This window comes from Corvus hawaiiensis, chromosome 7 (genome assembly GCF_020740725.1).
Source record: "Corvus hawaiiensis isolate bCorHaw1 chromosome 7, bCorHaw1.pri.cur, whole genome shotgun sequence".
Classification (NCBI taxonomy): Eukaryota; Metazoa; Chordata; class Aves; order Passeriformes; family Corvidae; genus Corvus; species Corvus hawaiiensis.
This window is the reverse complement of record NC_063219.1, coordinates 25,036,012-25,057,916: the sequence shown is the minus strand read 5'-3', so window position 1 is coordinate 25,057,916 and position 21,905 is coordinate 25,036,012. Positions and strand designations below refer to the sequence as shown.

The 21,905-nt window shown below is 55.1% G+C and overlaps 3 protein-coding genes across 6 annotated transcripts in view; 2 read left to right on the top strand and 1 right to left on the bottom strand.

The window, feature by feature from the left end:
- Positions 1-13: 13 nt before the first annotated feature.
- Positions 14-4,719, top strand: LOC125328413 (mitochondrial chaperone BCS1). 3 transcript variants are annotated; one of them, XM_048309050.1, is made up of 8 exons: positions 14-78; positions 874-1,250; positions 1,509-1,648; positions 1,763-1,957; positions 2,167-2,230; positions 2,613-2,782; positions 3,224-3,341; positions 4,038-4,719. In XM_048309050.1, the coding sequence occupies exons 2-8, from the start codon at positions 931-933 to the stop codon at positions 4,288-4,290; spliced, it is 1,260 nt and encodes a 419-aa protein (XP_048165007.1). In that variant the 5' UTR covers positions 14-78; positions 874-930; the 3' UTR covers positions 4,291-4,719. The 3 variants fall into 3 exon arrangements, with proteins under 3 accessions (XP_048165007.1, XP_048165006.1, XP_048165008.1); XM_048309049.1 differs by lacking the exon at positions 14-78 and adding an exon at positions 89-184; XM_048309051.1 differs by lacking the exon at positions 14-78 and adding an exon at positions 205-449.
- A 797-nt stretch (positions 4,720-5,516) lies between these two features.
- Positions 5,517-12,616, bottom strand: RNF25 (ring finger protein 25). The gene is made up of 10 exons (XM_048309048.1): positions 12,537-12,616; positions 12,346-12,420; positions 12,171-12,273; positions 12,012-12,079; positions 11,217-11,286; positions 11,019-11,090; positions 10,144-10,284; positions 9,317-9,406; positions 8,706-8,840; positions 5,517-8,589 (listed from the first exon to the last, which is right to left on the bottom strand). The coding sequence occupies exons 1-10, from the start codon at positions 12,572-12,574 to the stop codon at positions 7,867-7,869; spliced, it is 1,515 nt and encodes a 504-aa protein (XP_048165005.1). The 5' UTR covers positions 12,575-12,616; the 3' UTR covers positions 5,517-7,866.
- Positions 12,617-12,623: 7 nt separating this feature from the next.
- LOC125328409 (tubulin monoglutamylase TTLL4-like) overlaps positions 12,624-21,905 on the top strand; it is a 38,756-nt gene continuing 29,474 nt past the window's right edge. The window contains exons 1-20 of one of the 2 annotated variants that reach the window (XM_048309034.1): positions 12,624-12,724; positions 12,841-12,946; positions 13,814-13,954; positions 14,663-14,740; positions 15,170-15,300; positions 15,539-15,788; positions 16,197-16,290; positions 16,556-16,725; positions 16,942-17,141; positions 17,220-17,346; positions 17,457-17,600; positions 17,870-18,049; positions 18,265-18,362; positions 18,725-18,830; positions 19,616-19,757; positions 20,035-20,162; positions 20,762-20,866; positions 21,069-21,167; positions 21,357-21,451; positions 21,770-21,833. In XM_048309034.1, coding sequence (XP_048164991.1) covers positions 12,863-12,946; positions 13,814-13,954; positions 14,663-14,740; positions 15,170-15,300; positions 15,539-15,788; positions 16,197-16,290; positions 16,556-16,725; positions 16,942-17,141; positions 17,220-17,346; positions 17,457-17,600; positions 17,870-18,049; positions 18,265-18,362; positions 18,725-18,830; positions 19,616-19,757; positions 20,035-20,162; positions 20,762-20,866; positions 21,069-21,167; positions 21,357-21,451; positions 21,770-21,833 — 2,436 coding nt within the window. In that variant the 5' untranslated portion in view covers positions 12,624-12,724; positions 12,841-12,862. Of the gene's footprint in view, positions 12,947-13,813; positions 13,955-14,662; positions 14,741-15,169; positions 15,301-15,538; positions 15,789-16,196; positions 16,291-16,555; positions 16,726-16,941; positions 17,142-17,219; positions 17,347-17,456; positions 17,601-17,869; positions 18,050-18,264; positions 18,363-18,724; positions 18,831-19,615; positions 19,758-20,034; positions 20,163-20,761; positions 20,867-21,068; positions 21,168-21,356; positions 21,452-21,769; positions 21,834-21,905 lie in introns of both variants that reach the window. The other variant, XM_048309036.1, reaches the window with a different exon arrangement.

The following is a 21,905-nucleotide window of genomic DNA, read 5'->3' as shown; positions in this document are numbered from 1 at the left end:
CTCTGCCCGGCCTGGCCGGCCCCGCTCTATGGTGCGGCCGGAAGCGGCGCGGGCGGGAGCGGAAGCGGCGCGGCGCAGGTGAGCGGCGGCGGCAGCGGCGCCGGGGGAGCGGGGGCGAGAGCGGGAGCGGTGCGGGTTTCTCCGCGGAGCGGCCGGGGCTGGGCCTCTGCTGCGGCGAAGGCCGGTGTGGATCCGGATCTTTTGCAGGGGAGGGTGGGGCTCCTGCAGGGGGAGGTTGCGGGACCCTGCCCACCGGCCGCTGTGGCCTGGGAAGGAGGAAGGTCACGCCTTGTTCTAGTGGAGGGGGAATTCTGCACCTTGGGGAGCAGAGCGTGTCTGTGCGTCTCGCGGGGAAGGCTCCTCCTCGTTCCCAGTACATGATAGACCTGCTGAGGGAGATGGAGAAGCTTCAGGCCCCGGGAGCATGCGGCTGTAATGCGGATATGGAGGTGCGCCTTCTACCACCGTCGTGTTCCCGTTCTCAGCAGCAAAGACCCGGCTCTTGGCTCAGCCTGGGGATGTGCTTCAGCTTTTTCAAACGATAAACCTTAAATAATTGCAGTGCTCGTGATTTATGGCTGTTTAAAGAATAAAACTCTGTAAATCTCTGGGCTTGTTGTCTTGACTGAAGAAGCTACAGATGCTCCTGTGCTTCTTCAAGAGCCTCCTGGCCCTCTCCTGCTAGGCTCACCCAGTGGCCAAGGGAGGAGGTTCCTGCAGCCAGCAGCTGTCTGAACACTTGGTAATAAGCACAGATGTGGGAAATCCAAATGTGCCAGGCAGCCTTTCACCTTGAGGACTGGCCACAATAAAGGCCAGGGAACTGTGGGTGATCTGTTGTGTTCCTTGCTACCATTCAGTCTTTCCTCGCAGGTTTGTTTCCAGAGTGCAGGAACCATGCTGTGGAAAGGAGCTGCTTAACCTCCCACGATGCCCCTTTCTGACTTTGTCTTAGCTCTGAAGGACAACCCATATTTCGGGGCTGGGTTTGGCCTCGTTGGGGTGGGCACAGTCCTGGCAGCAGCCCGTAAGGGGGCCCAGTTTGGACTGGTGGCTTTCAGGCGCCACTATATGATCACCTTGGAGGTGCCCAGCAAGGATAAGAGCTACCAGTGGCTGCTGAATTGGGTCTCCCACCACGCCAAGCACACGCAGCACCTCAGTGTTGAGACGTCGTACCTGCAGCATGAAAGTGGGCGTGTCAGCACCAAGTTCGACTTTGTCCCCAGCCTTGGGAATCATTTCATCTGGTAAGGGAGGGTAGGAGAAAGCAGTTTGGGGATTGAGTGTCACTTTGGCAAATTGGGGGGCCTATAGAGGCAGCAGAGAGGATCCTGCCTCCTCTCTGGGTCTGGGTTAGGGTGGGGGATGAAGAGTAGCAAGAGCAGCCTGTACCCAACAGTGAAATGATTTCCTTACCTGAGATGAGTTTTCTTGATGCATGAACCAGGCAAGGCACAGCCAAGCAGTGCTGGATCACTGTACCCCCACCTGTCTTCCTGCCCCAGGTATCGCAGGAAGTGGATTCGCGTTGAGCGCAGCCGGGAGACGCAGATGATTGACCTGAACACAGGGACTCCCTGGGAGTCTGTCACCTTCACTGCACTGGGCACTGACCGGGAGATCTTCTTCAATATCCTTCAGGAAGGTCTGATGGGGAACTGTGTGGGGTCCTGCTGGGAACAGCCTACTCCCTGGAGATGTCCAGGGCTTCCCGGGAGATCCTCTTCCTGGCAGCTGTCCCCTCTGCCTCTCTCTGCAGCCCGGGAGCTGGCGCTGCAGCAGCAGGAGGGGAGGACGATCATGTACACGGCTGTGGGAGCAGAGTGGCGTCAGTTCGGCTTCCCCCGCCGCCGCCGGCCCCTCAGCTCCGTGGTGCTGGAGGAAGGAGTGTCAGAGAGGCTGGTTCAGGACGTGAAGGAGTTTATCAACAACCCCAAGTGGTACAGTGAAAGAGGCAAGGCTCTGGTGTGGTGTGCTCTGTACCATGTGGGGTGGTGCAGGATGCTCATGGTCCTCTCTGGAATTGGCTGTGGAGAGATTTTTCCCTGCTGCTTAACTTCCCCAGGTGTATCCTCTTTGCATGCTCAGCACAGTACCACAGCTCGGAGGGAGGGAGCACAGAGCAATCCAGGTGGTTATCCTAAAAGAACACTGTCTTCTTAGGGATCCCCTACCGAAGAGGCTACCTGCTGTATGGTCCTCCTGGCTGTGGGAAAAGCAGCTTCATGTGAGTATTGCCAGCTGCCTGACAGCAGTTTACCCACCAGCTGCCTGCTCTGGGCCACAGCAGTCTTGGATGAGAGGGTGTGGATGAGTTTGGGTTTGGAATACAGGAGCGAGCTGTGCCTTACGTGTGGTGCCTGTTGTAAGCATTTTCATTGCTGGCGCTGTGACAGGTGAGGGTGACAAGCCCTTTGTGCCCTTGCTTTGCACAGTGCTGCATGGCATGGGCGGGCTGAGCAGGGGCTTCCGCCTGCCCCTCAGATCTGATCCCTGCTGGGAAAGGACCCCTCTGTCCTCTCCCCTACTGCTGGGTGGAGAAATCTGATTCTTCCTTGACTCCAGGCTTTCCCACTGTGATTCACCCTTGTGGTTTGTGTCCTTTCCAGCACAGCCCTGGCTGGGGAACTGGAGTACAGTATCTGCCTGCTGAGCCTCAGCGACCACAGCCTCTCTGATGACCGGCTCAATCACCTCCTGAGTGTAGCACCGCAGCAGAGCATCATCCTGCTGGAGGATGTGGACGCTGCCTTTGTCAGCCGGGACCTTGCTGCTGAGAGTGAGCACTGCCCCTGTTCCTGGGTCAGCAGCAGGAGGGAGGTTCCCTGGCTGTACCAAGAAAATGTTTGGACTCTGGGCTGCTCAACCGCACCAACAGAGACCAGGAGTGGGGGAATGGGGGAATCTCTCAGGCCTCAGGGTCCAAACTGGAGCTTGTCTAGTTTTGGCTAGACTGTAAAAGGCAATTTGGATCCTTTATCCTCAGGCAAAGGTCATTCTCCTGCCCAGCTACTTTCAGCATGAGGGAGAAGGTGGCTTTCCCTCATTCTGTGTTTGTGTTTCCATGGGTCCGTGCGGGCAGGGGAGGTGAATGTGCTGCCAGCCAGGCAGAGGGTCAGTCTCCAGGCAAGGAGTGAGTGGGGAGCTTGGCATAAGCCTCAGGTGATAGGAAGGTGGCCCGCAAGCCAACGGCTACTATCTCAGACACCTCTGTTCCCAGACCCGGCTGTGTACCAAGGCATGGGGCGCCTGACCTTCAGCGGTCTCCTCAATGCACTGGATGGCGTGGCCTCCACAGAAGCCAGGATTGTCTTCATGACCACCAACTATGTGGACAGGTCAGAGCTGCCCCCTGGGAGGGAGGGGAGTGGGTAGCACAGGAAAACCTTGCTCCCTTTTGCTGGGCTTTATTTATTCAATCTGCCAGCATGAAGACTGGGGGTTCAGATTTCCCACATCCTCCCTTGGGATGCAAATCCCTTGACTGCTAATCAGGATCCCTTTTGCTGGACCCTCAAATGCCTACTTGCTGTTCAGAATATGGTTGTGCCCTTAAGGAGTGGTATCACCTTCCTGTCTGTGGGGAGCTGCAAGTTTGGGGGTTGTGTCCATGCTGTGAGTGGAGCGCTCGCCCCATGTGCAGCCCACTGGGTTGGTGGGATGCACCCTGGGCTCATGGTGCCTGGACACTGCCTGCTGTGCTGTGCCAGGCTTGGCTCACTCTGGACCGAGCTGGCCTAGGGGTTTGTTCAGAGGTTGCTCATGGGACAGAGATGGGCAGAGCTGTTTCCCAGGATGTTCTTGTCCTCCTTTGGAGTCAGTCCTTCCCCAGCTCTCTCCTTTCTTTTGGGTTGATTTCCTCCTCAATCTCCCCAGGGATGAGCCTGCTTTCCCCCTTTACCATCTCACAGTGCACAGCACTTTGCAGATAGGACATGGGTTGTGCTAGTGTGGACAGGGGCTTCCTGGAGGACCCACCCTGCATAGATGCTTCTGATCGGGTTTCCCAGGCCCCCCCCTTTGTCTCTTGACAGGCTGGACCCAGCCCTGGTGCGTCCTGGCCGTGTGGATGTGAAGCAGTACGTGGGCCATTGCTCCCACTGGCAGCTCGCCCGCATGTTCCAGCGCTTCTACCCCGAGCAGCCCCTGGCTGCAGCCCAGAGGTTCGCGGAGCAGGCGCTGGCCGTCTCCAAACAGATCAGCGCTGCCCAGGTGCAAGGCCACTTCATGCTTTACAAGACAGACCCTGAAGGAGCCACTTCAAACATAAGCTCCAGCCTGCTGTGACCGGGGGCCAGCTTTCCCTTGTCACACTGAGAGGGCTGGGACAAAGATGTGACTGTCCTGGGGATACCATGAAGCTGCTCACCTGCACAGGCCAGGTCTCTGCTCACTTCTACCCCTCTGATTTCTTGGTTTTGGAGCGTCAGAGCTGCCAGCCTCACAGCAAAGGAGGGAATCTGGCTCTTGCTGCTCCCTAGACTCGGGTGCTACAGTGTGCCTCATGTTGGGATTGCTGTAAGCTACCAAGGCTCCTGGTGTGAATCCCCTTCCTTGTGGGTCAGCCTGGAGGTGCTCCAGAAGGGCATTTACCTTTGGGCAGGACATTGGGGTTCTACACTGCTAAAAGCATCTGGTTTTTTTAAAGGATAATGGTCTCACTGGTTTGTGAATATCCTCTGTGAAGTGCACAACACAGCTTTTGTCTCACTGGTCCGTTTTCCTGTTAGTTGTCCCACTATCCAGCTGCTGGTCCAGAGCCCTCCTGACCAGGGCCTGGCAAGGCCAGTACAGCAAATCCAGAGTGTTTCTAAAAAAAAAGCAGCTCCTAAGAGACAACTCATTGTTCCTCAAGCTCCAGGCTGGTGCCACTGGTCCTGCTGAGTTATGATGCCAAGCCACAGATCTGCTTGGATATTGCTCCTAGGTGGACATGACTGTTCTTCCCACCAGAGGAGATGTGGGGCCCTGGAGCTATGTAAGGGCAGATGAGAGGCTTTGGCCAGTTACAGCATATTTTCCCAAGAGCTCTCCCCTTCCAGTCCCTCTTTCAGAACCCTGAAAATCAGTTGTCCCCAGAGCCAGTCCTATGTTAATGTGGTCAGTTGCATCACCTTGCTGGGACTGGGGGGAGTGGGTTCCAAGCCAAACCCAAATTGTAGATCACTGCTTAGCCCTCCTCTTGGCTCCGCCCTGTGGGGCCAAAGGCATAGCCAAAAGCACACAGCAATACACAAGGCCAATGGCACCTGGATGGATTTTGGTGCAAACAGGAACTGGTTTAATGCAACCCCAGACTTACAAAAATGTTTCTGCAAATGCTGCTGGTTGGCATCTCAAACCCTGTGTTTGGCCATCCAGCAGAGGCTGGCTGCTCAGATCCAGCCTCTTCCCTCAAAGCTGGGGGTCAAAACTGGCCAGTGAGTGACTGGCAAATGTCCCACAGCTGTCTGGGAGGACAGGAAGTGTTTGGGGGGGAGCCAGAGGGGCCCAATGCCATCACACACAGCATCTCTCTCTGCTTGCTTTTAATAGTGTTAATGCTACAGACGCTGCCGGTGCCTTTCTGCCCGGCCCGAGGGCTTTTGCCAGTTAAGCCTCACAACAGCCTTGTGAGGTAGGCAAGTGACACAGGTGGACACCAAGCAAGGGGACCCAGGTCAGGTCAGTGTGCAGGCTCTCTTCCTCCCCTCTGACCTCGAGGTTTCGTTTATCCCAAGTTCATTTCCACATACTGTTGCAAAATGCCCTCTGCTCCAGGCTGACAGCAGTGAGTCAGAGAGGGCCCTTCCTAAAGCACTATTCCCAGGGAAAAATCCCTTCCCACTAACATATCTGGCATTTGATTGAAGTTATCCAAATCCTCACTCTGATTTCCATGGCTGAATTCCCATGCTCCAAACATGGCACAGCAACTTTGCTGCTGAGAGTAATCCTGGCACACCAGAGGAAGCCAAGGAGCTTCAGCTGCTGTAAGGGGCAGAGATCTTCCATGTTTCTTTCAGGATACAATCAAATGGCTTTCTTGGAGCACAGCAGTTTCACCAGGGAAGGCAGGAGGCAGCAGAACAAGCACCAGTGTCAGGTAAAGTTTGTGCCTTTTCACCCAACTGTGGGCAGGCCATTCCCCCAGAAAACAGCTGAACAAGGACAGAGCAAGCACTGAAGAAAAATTAGGGTTCTCTTCAGGGCACAAGTGCTCAGCCCTCATCTGCAGGAGGGCACAACATCTGGCTCTCAGATCACCTAGCCCAGGACAGGTAGTCTAGGCTCAGGCCAAGGAGGGAGAAAAAAAAATTATTTTAGAGCATTAGGGTTGGAAATAGACCAGTGTTGGAAATTTAAGCACAGAAGGTTCTTGGGCAGCATGTTAAACCAACCCCTTCAGGTCAAGACCAGATATGGAGTAAGCAGGGCAGCAGATGAGGAGTTCTTAGTCAATAATGGGGTTAGTGCAACTTTCATGTGCCAAAGATCAGTCAGACAGATGTGTGCACTGGCAAATGCCCTTGTGGCACTGCTATTCTTGCACTTAGCAGAAAGAGGAAGACAATAACAACCCATGTGTGGGCACAAGAGGTGGGGGACAAGGCACAAACAAGTGTGAAGGAATCAATATTGTCTAGGTGAGGCAGAGAGCTTATACTAAGCCAGGCAAAGCAGGGAGCCCTCCTGCCACCCAGGAGTGCCAGGGGAAGGCCTCTGCCTCGGTCCTGGTTGTAGGGAACAGGGAAGGAATTGAAAAATACCAGGGATCAACACCTTCGCTCCAAAAAGCAACAGAGGAGCAAGAGGGCAGAGGAAACAAAGGGAGCAGGCTCTGGAGAAGACCCAACAAATTAATTTAATAGCAGTGCCCCACTCAGAGGCTTGGGGATCACTCTTCGTAGCTTTGGATTGGGACACCGTTTAAATCTGTGGAGCAGCAGTAGAAGTAACTGCACCAAGTTAGTTTAAACATCAAATCCTCATTTAAGCAGTATCAGCTTGATTACAGGAGTTAGCAGTATCCAAAATACTGGGGCAGGTATTCACTTCTGGGTTGTCAGAAGTGCCAAGAGACAGCCTGGCCTTGGAGGGGGATTCTGACAGATACAGGTTACAAAGCAGAGTGCCCTCTTCCAAGGTTCCCCCCATCAGCTTCAGCCTGCACAAAAGCAGTTGAAAAACAGGGCAGGAGCTCCAGCTAAATATGGGCTTCCTGGAGAAGCGGGAGCCAAGGTGAGGCCTTAGCCACCAGACGGCTGTGACCTGCCAATGCATTGACTTAAGCTTAACTTGGATCTCCTGGCTGGGACTGGGAGATGCCCTGTGTAAAGAGGACTTGCCTGGCCAATCCCAGCAGTTGAGAAGGTGCTCTGAGAAGGAATGGGGGACAGAGCGAGTGCAGCTGAGCTCCAATATACTGCCCTGGCACAGTCCCAGCACTTGGTACCACCGCAGCTCCACTGGGACACTGGCTTCCGGGGAAGGTCTTGCCACAACTTTGGCTCTGCCATGGCACTATGCTGGGCTCAGTCCATTTGCTCTGTAGGTGTACATATTTCTTGGCATTTCACCTATAGGGATGATGGCTGCAGATCCCCAAAACTACCTCTGTCTTCTGGGTCCTCTGAGACCTAGGCTGATATGATCTGTCAAGATTCCACTTCTCTAATGCTAGCGACAGCCAGTTGCTCATGCCAGGATGCTTTACTCTGCACATACCCTGGCAACACTGTCTGTCTCAAGCTGTCCCATGTGCCATCTGCCTCCTCCCTTCCATGGGGTACAGTATCTGCTTGCTACTGCTTCACCAGAGCATTCATTGTTCTCCCCAGAAACAGCCCTTTTTTCCCCCAGCCCAGCCCCTCATCATTCCTGCTAGGAGCCACTCTCCTTCTCAGGATGGGCTTCTTGATGTCCACTGGGCCTGAACACCCCTCGCCCTCTTGGTGCTCTAGGGTAGGAACCACGCTCCTGAACTCTGGACCTCTCCCACCTTCCACAATCCCAGGGCCTATGGTGGCCCTGCCAGTTGGGGGCAGCTTTGTGGTCACTGCGGTTGAACATCAGGTTCTCCTTTTTCCTGCCCTGGGCCTCAGTCCCCTCCTCTGTGCTCCATTTCTCCACGTCATGGTGCTCCTCTTTCAAGTCCACAGCCTCTCTTGCTGGTGAGGGCTCTTCAGGGCAGATCCCCTTTCTGTCAGCCAAGGGAGCAGCCCTGCTTCTACTGTGAGGCTTTGAAAACTCCTGGCTGTGCCGTCCAGCAGGTCTCCGCTCCGGTCTCCGGCTGAAGACCCTGGGCCCCCTGGAGCCATGGAGCGGATGACAGGCTTCCTCTCCTGGTTCCTGCGAGCCACTGCACAGCTGCCTGCCTTGGCCTCTGGAGCCTGGCTTCTCCCCTCTGTGCCTCTCCCTCTTGCTCAGTTGCTCTCTGGGCACAGCAGGCCTCTCAGGCCGCGTGGGTTCTGCCCTGGCCTCCGACGCCCCAGTTGGCTCGGGAGCTGAGGCTTGGCTTGGTGGCTGGGGCACGTCCGCAGCACGGGCACTCACCGACAGCTCAGAGGCAGCGGCTGCTTGGCCTGGATCCACAGCAGCTGGAGGCTGAAAGAAAGAAGCCACCAGTGAAGGAAAGGACAGGGGTGTCCCCACAGCAGATGCCAGTGCTTAGTCCTGCAGCCCAGAGCCCTCTCAGCAGCTCTCTGCCCCCAGTGCCATACCGCCTGGAGGCTGATGAAATATCGGTTCCTCTCTGCCTCGGGGTCGATGATTCCCCCTTTCTCTTGCTGTCTCTTGAAAATCAGGCGCAGTTCTTCCTGGTGCTGCAGCACCTTGGCATCTGGCCTATACAGCTCCTGAGTGGAAGAAAGCAATGCAGGGTAAGGGCTCTCTCAACACCTAGCATGGATAGGCAGTGGCAAGGCTGGGAGCTACTCCCCAAACCCTTCTTTGCACAGTGCCAGGCAACTTGCTTCCTTCTACCACATTGACCAGGCCTACAGATGCATGAGAAATCCCTGGACAAAGGCACAGCATCCCAGTGCAGACCCACTGTTTCTGCAGTGACTGCTGTGGGGCAGAATGCAGAGCAGCTACCATCAGGTCACTCTCCTGACCTGATTGTATGCCAGTGAGGGCAGGGATGTGCCCCATGGCAGAATCAGCTCTCACTCAGCACATCTGCTCAACTCAGGGCTATACAACTGAACCTGCTCTGTGAGCTGCCCTTTGGATGGGACATCTACGAGGACCTGAGAGAGAGTGCATGCATTCATCCTTTACAGTGTCCCAGTTGAAGCCACAGCTGGGCAGGTGAACCCCCATCTCTTACCAGAGGGTGCTGTGGGGGTGGTGCTGCCTTCAGAGCAGAGAGGTCGTAGACCAGGGTTTCCCGGCAGACAGGGCACTGCACACCAACTTCCTGTGGGGAGGCAAGAGGTGACAGCAAACCCTGTCTGCAATCCAGCTCACATGCTGCCCCATAACCCCACCCTAAGAGTGGTCTTCTTCACTCTTCTGCCAAGGTAAGGAAGCCCAGAGGGGTTCCAGCAGCATGAAAGCAGCCTGGGTTCTCAACAACTGCTAGGGAAGGTGTCTCCACATGAGGCATGCTGGGATTTGTGCTCCAGCAGCTGACTGCTTTACAAAGCATCCCTGTCAACACGTATGGCTTCAGTCCTCAGCCTAGGATCTATTACTCTCTGCTCCAAAGGAGTGTGTCATCTAGGCAGCACCTCTTTGAAAGGGTTTGTAGGAAGGAACCTTTGACTTGTTCCATGCTCAGCTGTGCTGTTTGCTCCACAGCTGACAACTGTTCCAACATGTGCTAGGCAGGTTTTATCACCCCAAAACACAGGTGATTGTGTTTACCCTGCTGCAACCCCCCACAGTTCAAGGACTAGGACTAGGGAAGGAACTCTCTAAATCCTGTGGTTCCAGAAGTCTAAAAATGCAACTCCCTTGCCCCCTCACACAGCAGGCACTGACCCAGAGATCCAATAAACCAATTTGTTTGGTTCCAATCTCCCTGGAAAGGGCCCTTGGAGATAACTTAGTCTAGTCCCTGCTCTGATTCTCAGCACAGGCTCCATGTCCCAAAGAGCATGATACAGATGTTAGAAGGGTCTGTGCAGGGGGCCAAGGAAGTGGGCCCAGTACCTGTTTGGGGGATGGTGCAAGGTGCTGCTCTCTCTCCTCCTGCTGCATGAGGATCTCCTCCTCCATGTGCTGGGCATAGCGGGCCAGACAGTGGGAGTGGAAGTAGTGGTAGCACTGGGTTTTTGTGAAGGCTTCCTTCTCCTGTCAAGAGAAAAGAGTGCCTTTGAAGGATTTCTAAGCAAAGGGTTGTGTAACCACCCAGCTGAGTTGGGTTTTCACTTCCATGTCAGTGGTGGCCATGGGGAACTAGGGCTAGTGGTGGCAGAGGCACCTAACACCTTCTGTTGGGCTGCATCTCCACTCCCTCAGCAATTACTGAGACGCTGCTTCTTGTTTCAAATGTTAGAAATAGTCCTAATGTCAAGATGCAAAGATTTTATGACTGATTTCTCCGCATGTGTTCCTGTGTAAGCAGCAATCTTCCCACCTGATGTGCTCTCCTTCCTAGGCAGGTGCTGACTTTCCTTGCAACCCTGATAAGGCCAGCTTCCCTGTCCCCACAGACCTCAGCACCTGCATGGATATGTTCTAGTCCCTCCTGACCACCTGTGTGCTGATCTCCAGGTGAGGTGTAACCAACACAGGGAAGCTGAAATGCACCATCAACTAGTCCCAAAGTCTATGCTTCTTTGGAGACGCTCCAGCATCTCTCACTGCCCCATGCCCATTTTCTGTAGAAGATTATCTAAAGGCTGATGGGAAGAGCAGCATGTATTGCACTAGGAAGGGCCCTGTGCAGCCAGATCACCCACAGAATGGGGGGCAGGGGACTGCTGGGGAACATCTTGGTCCCAGACTGATATCCCAGTGTCAGACTTCCTGTTCTCTTGCCTCACTTCCCAGTCAGTCTGTGGGGTCAGGAGACACATGCCTACCTGGAATCCATAGAGGCAGATCACACACTGTCCTTGAGGAATATTATTGTCAGTGAGGATCTCCTTCCCCTTCTGTGAAAGCATTAAAGCAAACATTTTACTCACTGGCCTGCCCATGGGCTCAGAGATGTCCCACCCCTTGGGCAGTCAGGGGTCAGTGTCTGTGGCTGGTCACCCCCAGCCTCCTCCAACTCTCACCTCGATCAGTTCATAGAGCACCTCTGTCCCCAGTCTGGCTTCAGCGACACTTCTGAGGGTCTGGGAAATCCTACAGCAAAGCAGCAGAAATCCTTAATACAAATTTAGCTACCTTTTCACTGTCCCACATACCTGCGATCTTGCCATGATGACAAGAAAAAAGAGAGGACTGGCCTTCAGACTTTGCTTGGAGCACAGGACAGGCACACACATATTCACATGCAGTCCTGGCTCCCCACAAGCCAGTGCACAGGAAGCCTTTGTCATGACAGGACTTGCAGGAGCAGATTTGCTGATGGCCTCAGCTTGAGCTCACCCAGCACCCTTTGGTTTTGGTGAATCCCAGGCTTTGGTGAATCAGCAGCCCCTGAGCAGGGGGAGCCTGCCTGAGTGTTGGGAGCTGCATCCTCACGTGCTGCTGGTAGGCACCAAGGTCTCTGCACACATTCCACTGTGCCAAGGACCGAAGCACAAAGGCAAGAACTGACTGCCCAAGGACTTGGATCAGTCCCACCTCTGCCAGAGCAGGACCAGCAGCTTTCAAGGCCCTGGGGATTCAAATTACATTCCAGGGGGACCACAGGGCAACAACCACAAGGTGGACCCCTCTGTGTCAAATTCGGCACCAGTGCCTCCTGAGAAATTTAGGACAAAGTAATTTAGGGACCTGTATCCATCTCATCCCTGTATCCCAGACATGGGAAGTCACATGAATTACAGAAGGCTTGTCCAACAGTTCTGCCTCTCGGATCTCTGGAGGAAAGGATCGCCACTCCCCGCCCTCCTGGCACTCACTTTTGAATTTGCTCATCTGACAGCCCCCGCGGATTCCTGATGGAGATCTCCGGAGCTTTATCAGGATACTAAGATAAAAGAGAAACACCCAAAGCACAAGGAAGGTGGAGTGGCCCGCGGCCGGGAGGTGCAGGGGCGCGGGGGGAGCGGGAAGCCTACCTGAGGGGGCACGGAGAGGACCAGGGTGAAGCGGACGTACTGGGAGTCCTGGTCCTGGGCCGTGGCAGGGTGCAGGGTGATGCTGATCTCCCAGGGCTCCCACCTGGAGAAGGGGCAATTCGGGGTGAGGAGGGCGGCGCGGGGCCGGGCCGGGGATGGGGAACGCGGGACGTACCTGCCCAGGCCCCGCGCCACCCGCAGCTCCTCCAGGTAGATGGACTCCAGCACCTCCACTTCCGGCGGCAGCGCCCTGCGGGAACCGACCGGGCGGGGGTCAGACGGCCCCGGCGGGCTGGGGGTGCGGGACAGCAGGGGTGCGGGCACGGGGGAGGGTGCAGAGACCGGGGAAGGTACGGGGGCTGTTACCAGTCCGTCGCCTCCGCTTCCTCACCGGCCGCCGCCATCTCCCCGCCCGCCCCGGAAGCGGAAGCGGGCAGTCCGTTGCCAGGAGACGGCTCGGCGGCGGGTCCGGGGCAGGAGCGGAGCGGGGCGAGGCTCATCCCGCAGCGGGAGTGCTGCCCTCGGGGCTCGCGGCTCGTCCTGCCGTGCGGCCGGTGGGCAGGAACAAAGCCTGGGGCGGGGGGAGGACACTCGCCCAAGGGAACGGGCGCTGGGTGCAGCCCCGCGGAAGGGGAGACGTTGCTCCTCACTGGCCTCTTTGCGTCGGCAGCTCAGCGGCCCCGTCCCGAACGATGGAGAACTACCACATCCTCGAAATGGTCGGCGAAGGCTCCTTTGGGCGCGTGTACAAGGGGCGCCGGAAGCACAGCGCCCAGGTGAGGGGAGAGGGTTGGGGCTCTGTTGTATGTGGCTGGGACTGATTTCTGGTGCCTCTTGGGTTCTAAGACTCTGCCAGGCCTTTGGGACTCGGCATTCATTCGGCTTTCTGCTGACATTCCTGACCAGCTCCTGCTGGCACTGAGTCATTTGGATTCAAGGGACATCAGGAGCGACCTCAAGACCTCACAGCAGGGCCAGCGCTAAATTTAGATCCTCTGAAACCCTCAAGACAAACACCCTACAGCTGGTGCCTGACTATTACTGGGATGAATGTGTTTTCCTCTTATCAAATTGAACCTCCCTCTGTTTCAATTTGTAATCCCTGTGTCGTCCTTCCACGTGTTTCAGTCCCCTCACCATCATGGGTCTCTCTGCTATACCCACTCCAGCCTACTGATGTCTTTCTGGGCCAAAAACCTGGCCACAATATTCCCAACATGGTCCACAAGGTTCAAAATAAAGGCCAATAATCACTTCCCTGCAGTTCCTGCCTGTTGATCCAGCCCAGGGTGCTGCTAGTGTTCCTCATTTCCAGGGCACACTGCTGGCTCATGTTAGACCTGCTGTTCACCAGCATCTTGAGGTCCTGTCCCATGTTTCTGAAGTCCTGGTTTTATCTGTGTTCACTGATTACATTTCTTTGCTTTAAATGCCAGTGTGAAAAGAAGTGTGAGCACCAGTGCTGATGTGCAAGGGCCTGGGGAGAACCCTAGGTCCAACGGGCCCAGTGAACAAATATCTCATTGTTCTATTGTCTGTGTTCAGCTGGAAAGTACTGAGTCCTGTTTGGGTTAAAAGCAGCCTTTGCCAGGGTGGGTCTGACCAGGAGCCTGGTCTGATCCCAGCTTTTCCTGCTTTGGAAGGTGGTGGCCTTGAAGTTCATCCCCAAGGTGGGGCGGTCTGAGAAGGAGCTGAAGAACCTGCAGCGGGAAATTGAGATTGTGAGAGATCTCCATCACCCCAACATCATCCAGATGCTTGACAGCTTTGAGACTGCTAAGGAGGTGAAGGGGACTACTCCAGGCAAACGCTTTTTCTTGACTGGGGCAGGGGAAGAAGGGCTGTCCCCTGCTGTTGTAGGGACATCTTTCTCGGGAGATGGTAGTGACTTCATCCCAGGGTCTGGTTAGTGTTTTTCAGAGCCCTTTAGTATGTGCTATGTGGGGAGCCAACACCTGTGTGGGCTGCATGGGCTGTACTAGGTCATATGCAGAGGTGAAGGAGCTGACCAGGGGGTGTGTGATGCAGGAAAAGTGGTTTGAGATCACAGTATGAGTGTGACTCTTCACTCATCAGTCTCTCCAGAGACTGGCTTTTCACTGATTTAAACTCTCACGGGTAGAATATGATAATAGAGGATTGAAGACCTCTATGGGACATGGGAACATGAAATGAAGTCATTAGACAGCAGATTCAAAACAAGCTCAAGGGAGTGATTCTACCCACTGGGCTTGGAAGTACCATTCTGGGCTTGTCCTGTCCTTCCCTCTTCCCTTGTTTCTGCTGGTTGTCTTAGATATGGACAGCTACAAGACCTCTGCCAAGTGCCAGGTCCTTGCTGCAGTGCAGCCATGGGAGGTCTATTCCATTCCAAGTCCCAGCCCAAGCTGATGGACTTTGCACGATGACACCCCAACACCTCCCTCAGATTTCTTACCCTGCTCTGTCCTGGTCCCTAGGGCCTGATCTCACCATGCTGCTCTTCCCTCCAGGTGGTGGTAGTGACTGACTACGCAGAGGGAGAGCTCTTCCAGATCCTGGAGGACGATGGGAGTTTCCCTGAGGACCAGGTGTCTATCATGGTAGTGGCCATGCAGTGTTTGCTGCAGGCTGGAGAAAACAGGACTTGTCTGCCTGCAGGCAGAGGGTCTCTGCTGTGAGCCAGGAGATGTCAGGAGGGTGAGGGTGCCTCTGGGGCTTTACCTGGCAGAGCTTCTGGAAAGGATGGAGAGGAGGCCAGGTTGGCACTGTGGGACAGTGGGGTCCTGCAGAGACCTCAGTTTCTCTGTTCCCTTTCCAAGGGCCACAGCACCAGACTGCTGCCTTGGCTATTGGCCTACTCCAAGAAACTGCTGGCCCACAGCTGGGGTTGGTCCCTGCCCCAAGCAGGACAGAAGTAGAAGTAGTGTGGGAGCCAGGCCGTAAGGGACCTGGCCCCCATGGTTGTGCCAGTGGGTGGCACCATGGGACACAGGGTGAGGCTTCTGTGTCTCTGGCAGGTCCAGACCATAGCTGCCCAACTCATCTCCGCTCTCTATTACCTGCACTCCCACCGCATCCTGCACCGTGACATAAAACCCCAGAACATCCTGCTGGCCAAAGATGGTGTTGTCAAGCTCTGTGACTTCGGGTGAGTGCTGAGGGAGATGCTTGGCCTTGGAGCAGCCAAGGGATGTCCTGGATGCTGTAGAGGAGGAGTGGGGGAGCGTGGAAGGGGGCCTGGATTCTGTGCATATTTAGAGGTTAAGCAGAGAGGAGAGATTTTGTCCTCCAGAGGGAAGAAGTATTGGTAAATTCATAGGGAACTCCCTGGGAGCTGCAACAGATGTTTCAGCCTGAACTTGCGATCTGTGCTTTGCTCTGAGCAGCTTTGCCCGTACCATGAGCATCCACACCATGGTGCTGACCTCCATCAAGGGCACCCCGCTGTACATGTCCCCTGAGCTGGTGGAAGAACGGCCGTATGACCACACAGCAGACCTGTGGTCTGTGGGCTGCATCCTGTACGAGCTGTTTGTGGGTACTCCTCCCTTCTACACCAACAGCATCTTCCAGCTTGTCAGCCTCATCATCAAGGACCCTGTCAAATGGCCCATGACCATGAGCCCAGTGTTCAAGGTAAGGGCTGAGGCCCTGTCTGCAGGGTGAGATCTGTTAATGCAGTTTTGGCCTTGCCTGCTGCTGTAGTGGGTCACTCTTAGCTTTTATGTCCCCTAACAGGGACTTCAGAACATAGAAAAGCAATGAGAGCTGGACCTCCTGGAAGGGGAACCCGTATCACTGTTACCAAATGTCTGCTGTCCATAAGCTGGGAAACTGGGTCCAACAGCAGAGGAGTGATTTATTGTGTTGGGAGGTGAAATGTCTTCCCATCTGCCCTAGGCACTAGAGCTACTCCTTTCCCAGAGCTAGGCAGGAAAGGCAGGCCTCCTGGGTGCCCTCACTGGGGGAGACTGGTGGGTACGTTGTGCTCACTGGTGGGTGCTGAACATGTGTCAGTGATCCTGCTGCTCTGCTGCTCTGCAGAGCTTCCTTCAGGGTTTACTAATGAAGGACCCCCACCAGCGCCTGTCATGGCCAGAGCTGCTTTCTCACCCCTTCATTGCTGGACGGGTTACTGGTGAGTACTTACTCTTTTTTCCAAAACTGTCCAGGTCTGTTTCCTTCTACTACTGGCTGGAGACTGGGAGGACCTCCCTGCCCTGCTATTTTTACTATCCTGGTCAATGCCTCCCTCCTCTCAGCTTTTTCCAAGCAATGACTCCTAGCTCCTGCACCTGGTCTTGCTCTGGGTCCCTTGGGATTCCCCTGGGATCTCAAGAGAGATCACTCTCTCTGTGTCACAAGGTAGAGCTGCTGCTGAAGTTCTCCTCTTGCCTCCCCAGTGATTGATGACACAGAAGAGCATGTGATCTCAAACCCCTTCACCACCAAGCTGTCCCCAGAGCTGCAGGCCCTGAAGGAGCAGCAAGTCCATTCCATGGCCCCCAGGAGCAGCCAGTCCAGGATCCTGAGAAAGGCCCAGCAGAAGATGGCTGAAGAGAGACAGAAAAAGGTGGAGAAAAGCGTGGGGTTCCCCTGGTTTTGTCTGACAGTCATGGCAAAGGAGGGGCACTGGAATGGTTCCTGGGGGGAAACACATGAGTACATGGGTCAGGCTGGGGTGTCAGTGACACACAAGGCAGGATGTGGGGTGCTCATGGTGGTGGAGTCTAGGGGGCTCATCTGGCTGAGTAACCCTGCCCTGACCCAACTTCTCTGCCATCACCAGGGGCAACTGAAGGCAGGTGATGCATCTATGAAGGATTCTGACAATGGACCTCCCACGCATAGACCCAGGGCAGCATCACGGAAGGCAGCCCGTGAGGAGAGGGAGCCATTGGCTGCCTCCAGTGAGAAGAATCCATGTCTCCTGCAAGGGAAAAGCAGCATAGCAGAGTGGGAGTTTGAGGAGTGTCCTCCCAACCCAGGGTGAGGAAGGCTGAGGCTGGGGCAGGAGGAAGAGGGAAAGAAAAGGTCTTTCACTGACTGTACTGTTTCCTTGGCCAGGCAACACAGCCTCTCTCGAGACTATGAGTGGGAGTTTCCTGAAGCAGGTTCCCATCCACAGCCTGGTGCTGGCAGGACAGAGCCCTGGGGCAGGCACAGCACTGAGGCTGTAGACTTGGAGAGTGAGGTAAGATGGTGTCTTAAGTGAGGACAGCAGGGCCCAGTTGCCAGGGGCTGGTACAGAGACCCTGGGACTGGCAGGGTCTGTGGCACCAGTCCTCTCTCCTCTGTGGCTAGGAGCTGGAGAGCGATGAGGAGTGGCAGCATCTGATTGAGGGCACTGAGCCCTCAGCCATGCAGCTGAGCATGCCTCTGAGCCTCCTGAGGGACCCGGCCTTCCAGCACCATGTCCGGGACCACCTGGCAGACTCTGCTCAGCAGGTAAGTGATGGCTGGCCCAGGCAACTAAGACTGGAGACTTGGATGCTGCCTTCTTCCCCAGGGTTGGGTTGGAAACATTTGGAGAGTCCTCAGTCCAGCCAGCAAAAAGATCTTCTGCTTTTCCAGGAGTTGTAGCTGTCCCATGCACTTGGCTTGCCATCTGCTCTTCTGCTGTCCTCTGCCTGAATGGGTTGAAGGGCTGCTCCGTGGCTGGTGGAGAGACCAAAACTGCTGCTCATTATAAGCTCTTCTGGCTCCTCTGTGTCCAGGTGCTGGAAGGGATGCTGGAGGGAGCCTCCCATCTTCGTTCTGTGCTTCGTGTTATGGGCAACCTCCTGTCTACCCAGTGTGATGCTGAGCTGCTGGACCACTTCTGCCAAGAACTGAATGTGCCTCTGTCACTGCTGTGTCTAGCCAAGCAGATCCTGGAGACTGGTTGCACCAAGCAGGTGAGTGTAGAACCCCAGAGAAATTTGGGCTCCTTCCAGCCCTGCAGAGTGCTGGTGCTGAGGAGGCCCTGGTGTCCTGCTGGATTTGGCTCACAGATTCCTCTTCTAGGCACCCTTGAGAAGGGGGAGGTTCTGGCAGGGAAGGATCCTGTCACAGTGGTGTGGGGATGGCCAGCAGACAATCCCCATTTGTGGTTTCTTTCTGGATTCTGCAGCAGCCCTGGTGTATCACTGTGCTGACAGACATCCTCATGGTGACCAAAGTTTATTTCAGCAGTGAATGCAGCCTGGAGGAGAGTGGGCGAAAGGACAGGTAGGAACAACTTTTTGTTCTCTGAGGTCTCGTGTGGCCACTTTGGGGACCTGGCAGTAGGTAGAAGGGTGGTGTTCATAGTCTGCAGCTGGAGTTGCCTCTGTGGGGAAGCATCATGGTCTAAGCGCTTCATGCCATATTGCTGAGCTTACAGAGGAGCACTTTCCTTGAATGGGACTAATTAAAGGAAAGGCACAGTTGACAAGTCCAGTTGTGCTGCCTGCTGACAGCAGCTCACAGTGTGAGTGTGTGCTGCCTGCTCCATTAGCCAGCACCATGTGGGCGTGTTCAGATCCTGTCCTCACAGCAAGGGGCTGTGTTTCTCTGCACTCATTTGCCCCTGGCCCCCCCCCCCCCCCCAGCCTGCAGGCCTTTCAGGAGAGTGCTGACTGCTTCTTGTCCCTGCTGCCGGAGCTGCTGGCTGCACCAGTTGACACTGAGATGAGACTCTGCCAGCAAAGCCTCCTGGTAAGGGTACCCCCATCTCCCTCTGCCACACCCTCTGCCCCAGGGACAGAAGCTATGGGGTTGTCTGTGTATGTTGGGGGAGCACAGGCTGAGGACTGTGCTCCTAACTACGGGGTCTAATGTATTCTTGTCAGGGCAGGCTGTCTGACCCCTTGGGGTTTTTGTGGGGAATTGCATACATAAAGAAGGTCTCTGAGGGGGCACCTTTGCTGGCTTTACCATTCTGGTGTGGCTTTACCAGCTGAGCTGATGGCAGGCACAGTCTCTTGTACACACGCTGGCACCAAAACTGTCACTTTGCCAGACATGCTTCTGGTTCTGCTGCCAAAAGTTCTGCTGCTGGGATTGTGCTGGGTGGGCACAGCAGGTTCTCAGCGTTGGAGTATGATTCACATGTGGCTCAGGCAGGAAATGCATACAGGCTCACATTTTATATCATCTTGCTTTTAGCCTTTGTTTTTGAGCTGCATGTTTTAGAGCCAGAAGAATTAAGAGCAAAAATAGCTGTTGGACATGCTCTGCCAGGCTGTGATAGAGGTGAGAAGGGACATGTGCCTCCATATGTACCCCTCACTTCGGCAGCGTGCAGCCATATGTGGGTCCCGTACAGTAACCTAGCTGGAGTGGAGGTCCATTGGAGTGGAGGACCATTTGGAGGTCCCTGAAGTTCCAGCATGAGTCCTTCTCCCCATCTCTGCTGTCCTCCCACAGCTTCCTCCTGTGCTGTCCTTCTCTCCCCTCCCACACTCAGTCTGCAGTGATGGCAACCCCTGTGTTTTTCCCAGTGCTTCACCCAGCTCTGTGAGAGCCTGGACACGACAGACCCCTCTATCTCTGCACACTTCTACACCAGGCTGCGAGAGGAGTATCAGCCCCTGCTGAACAGACTCCTTCAGGGATCCATCTCAGAGCAGCCTGCTCTTCGAGGTAGCAGTAGTAGCAGCTCGCCACATCTTCCTGGGGTTTCTTCTCCCTCCTGCCCTTGGGCTCCATCAGAGCACTGACGGCCATTGTAGAGCTGTTGGCCAGAAGAGGTGGCTGAAGCTTATCTGTCCAGACCCCTGCTAACTTGGGCTCTCCTCCCTCAATCCCAGATCTCACCCTCCTCATATCACAAGACTGACTTTTCCTCTCTTGCCATCCAACCCCATCCTGCTGCCCCTCAGCACCTTCAGCATGACTCCCAAGCTCTGTCCCTGTGCAGGTGCAGCGGCGGAGGGCAAGTCAGCCCATGACCAGAGTCCATGTGTGGCAGACGTCTTCCTGGCTGCGTTGGCTGCTGCCTGCAGCATCCCCCTGGAGAGAAACAGCTGTTGGGAAGCCAAGCAGCAGGTCAGACCAGCTCTGTGTACAGGGCAAAGAGGTGTGGTCTCCACAGGGGCAGCAGCCCTTTCCAGGAGGATCTCTTTCTCAGCAGTAGAGTGGAGGGCTGGGATCCTCTGGCTTTATTGGCTGCAGGGCTCATATTTGTGGGCTGCACCTCCCCAGCCAGCAGCTGACCCTAGGAATGTACGGATTCTTGAATCAATTAAGAGACTCAAACTTAGGATCTGAACTGTGAGATGGGCTAAGTAAAGAACTAGGCAATGCATGGAAAACATGAAGAATTCTTTTATTACAGTGATATGAACTGTAGGAAATCTGAAATTGAAGGGGCAGTAAGAGGGAAAACAATTACAGGTTTACATTTGATTCTTTAACTCTGAGTCAACAAGGAGGGAAGCAGAGGAGGAATCTTACCTTGCTCATCTCAGCTCTGGGACTGTGCATCAAAGCCATGCTAGGTCATGGCAGATAGGCATTCCTGAGTAGACACAGGCAAAATGTAGGAAGCAGATGCTTTCTTTCATTAAATTGTTGCTAGCATTAAACTTCTCTAGTCTGTGCAGTCCTTTAGGTACCCAGAGTGCAAAACAGGCTGATTTCTGCAGGTTACTCATGCAGTAGCTGAAAAGCTTATGGAAGGAGAGAGCCAGCAACTTGCAAGACTGCTGGGGAGATTGGAGCACCCAGGCTGCTCCTTGAACATCCTGAAGGTAATGGCCCCATCCTTTTATCTGTCTCTGCCCAGAGGTGCCTGGGCCTTTGCTCTGGAATTAGGAGCATGGGGAAGAGGGAACCGTGGGTTTAGCCCTCAGTGCCTCCCATCTGCCTGGTGTCAGTTATTGAATAAATGAGCTTATGGTAGCCATGGGGTGGAACCTGTCCTGGTAGGCATCTCTTCCCTCTGCTTTGCAGATCCTCTACGCTGGCTGCCATGCCTGTCCAAACCTGTGCCAGTACCTGGGAAGGAGCCAACCACTGTGGGATTCCCTCATGCAGCTCTTGAAGGGTGAGGTAGGACTGACCACAGCCCCGGTGGTGGAGTGGGAGCATGGGCAAGCAGGATGCATTCCTCTGAGCACTGGTCAGCCCAATCCGTGTGGGAAGAAGAGTTTAGGGGAGTTTAATCTGAAGAGTGCAGTTCTCCTCCGGGGCCCAGAAACACCTTCTTCTCCCCTGCTATGACTCCTGTTCCCTTGGTAGGTCCCTGTGGTGGAGGTGGCCCAGGAGGCAGCCTGTGAAGCCTCTCTGTATCTGCTGGCCCTGCTCACCCTGCAGCTTCAGGCCTCCCCTCCCAGGTAAGCACCCACCTGCACTCATGGGTGGGAGAGGAACATGCCTTGCCTTGAACAGCCCTCTGTCCTGCACCCTGCCCAGAGCTGGGAACCTGTCCCACTGATCCCTCTGATCCAGACATACCAGTGGAATTCTGGGCAGTGTGGGTGGGTGCTGAGGATGTGGTGAGGATGACCCAGTGCGGACAAGGAGGTGCTGTGAACCAGGGCTCCTCCTGAAACATGGCTGCTTGCCAGCCTTGTGGGTATTTGGATGCTGCCATTCTGCATGATGTGAAGCTGTGGGAACATAGTGATTGTCTCCTGGTCCTTGCATTTCAGGCTTGAGGAGGTGGTTACCCTGGCTGTGGACCTCATCACCCAGTCTCCTGTCGTGTCCCTCGTGGTAAGCCGCCCCCACTGCCAGAGCCACCACTGAGAGCCTTGCAGACCCCTGCATCCCATTTGGGCCTTACTG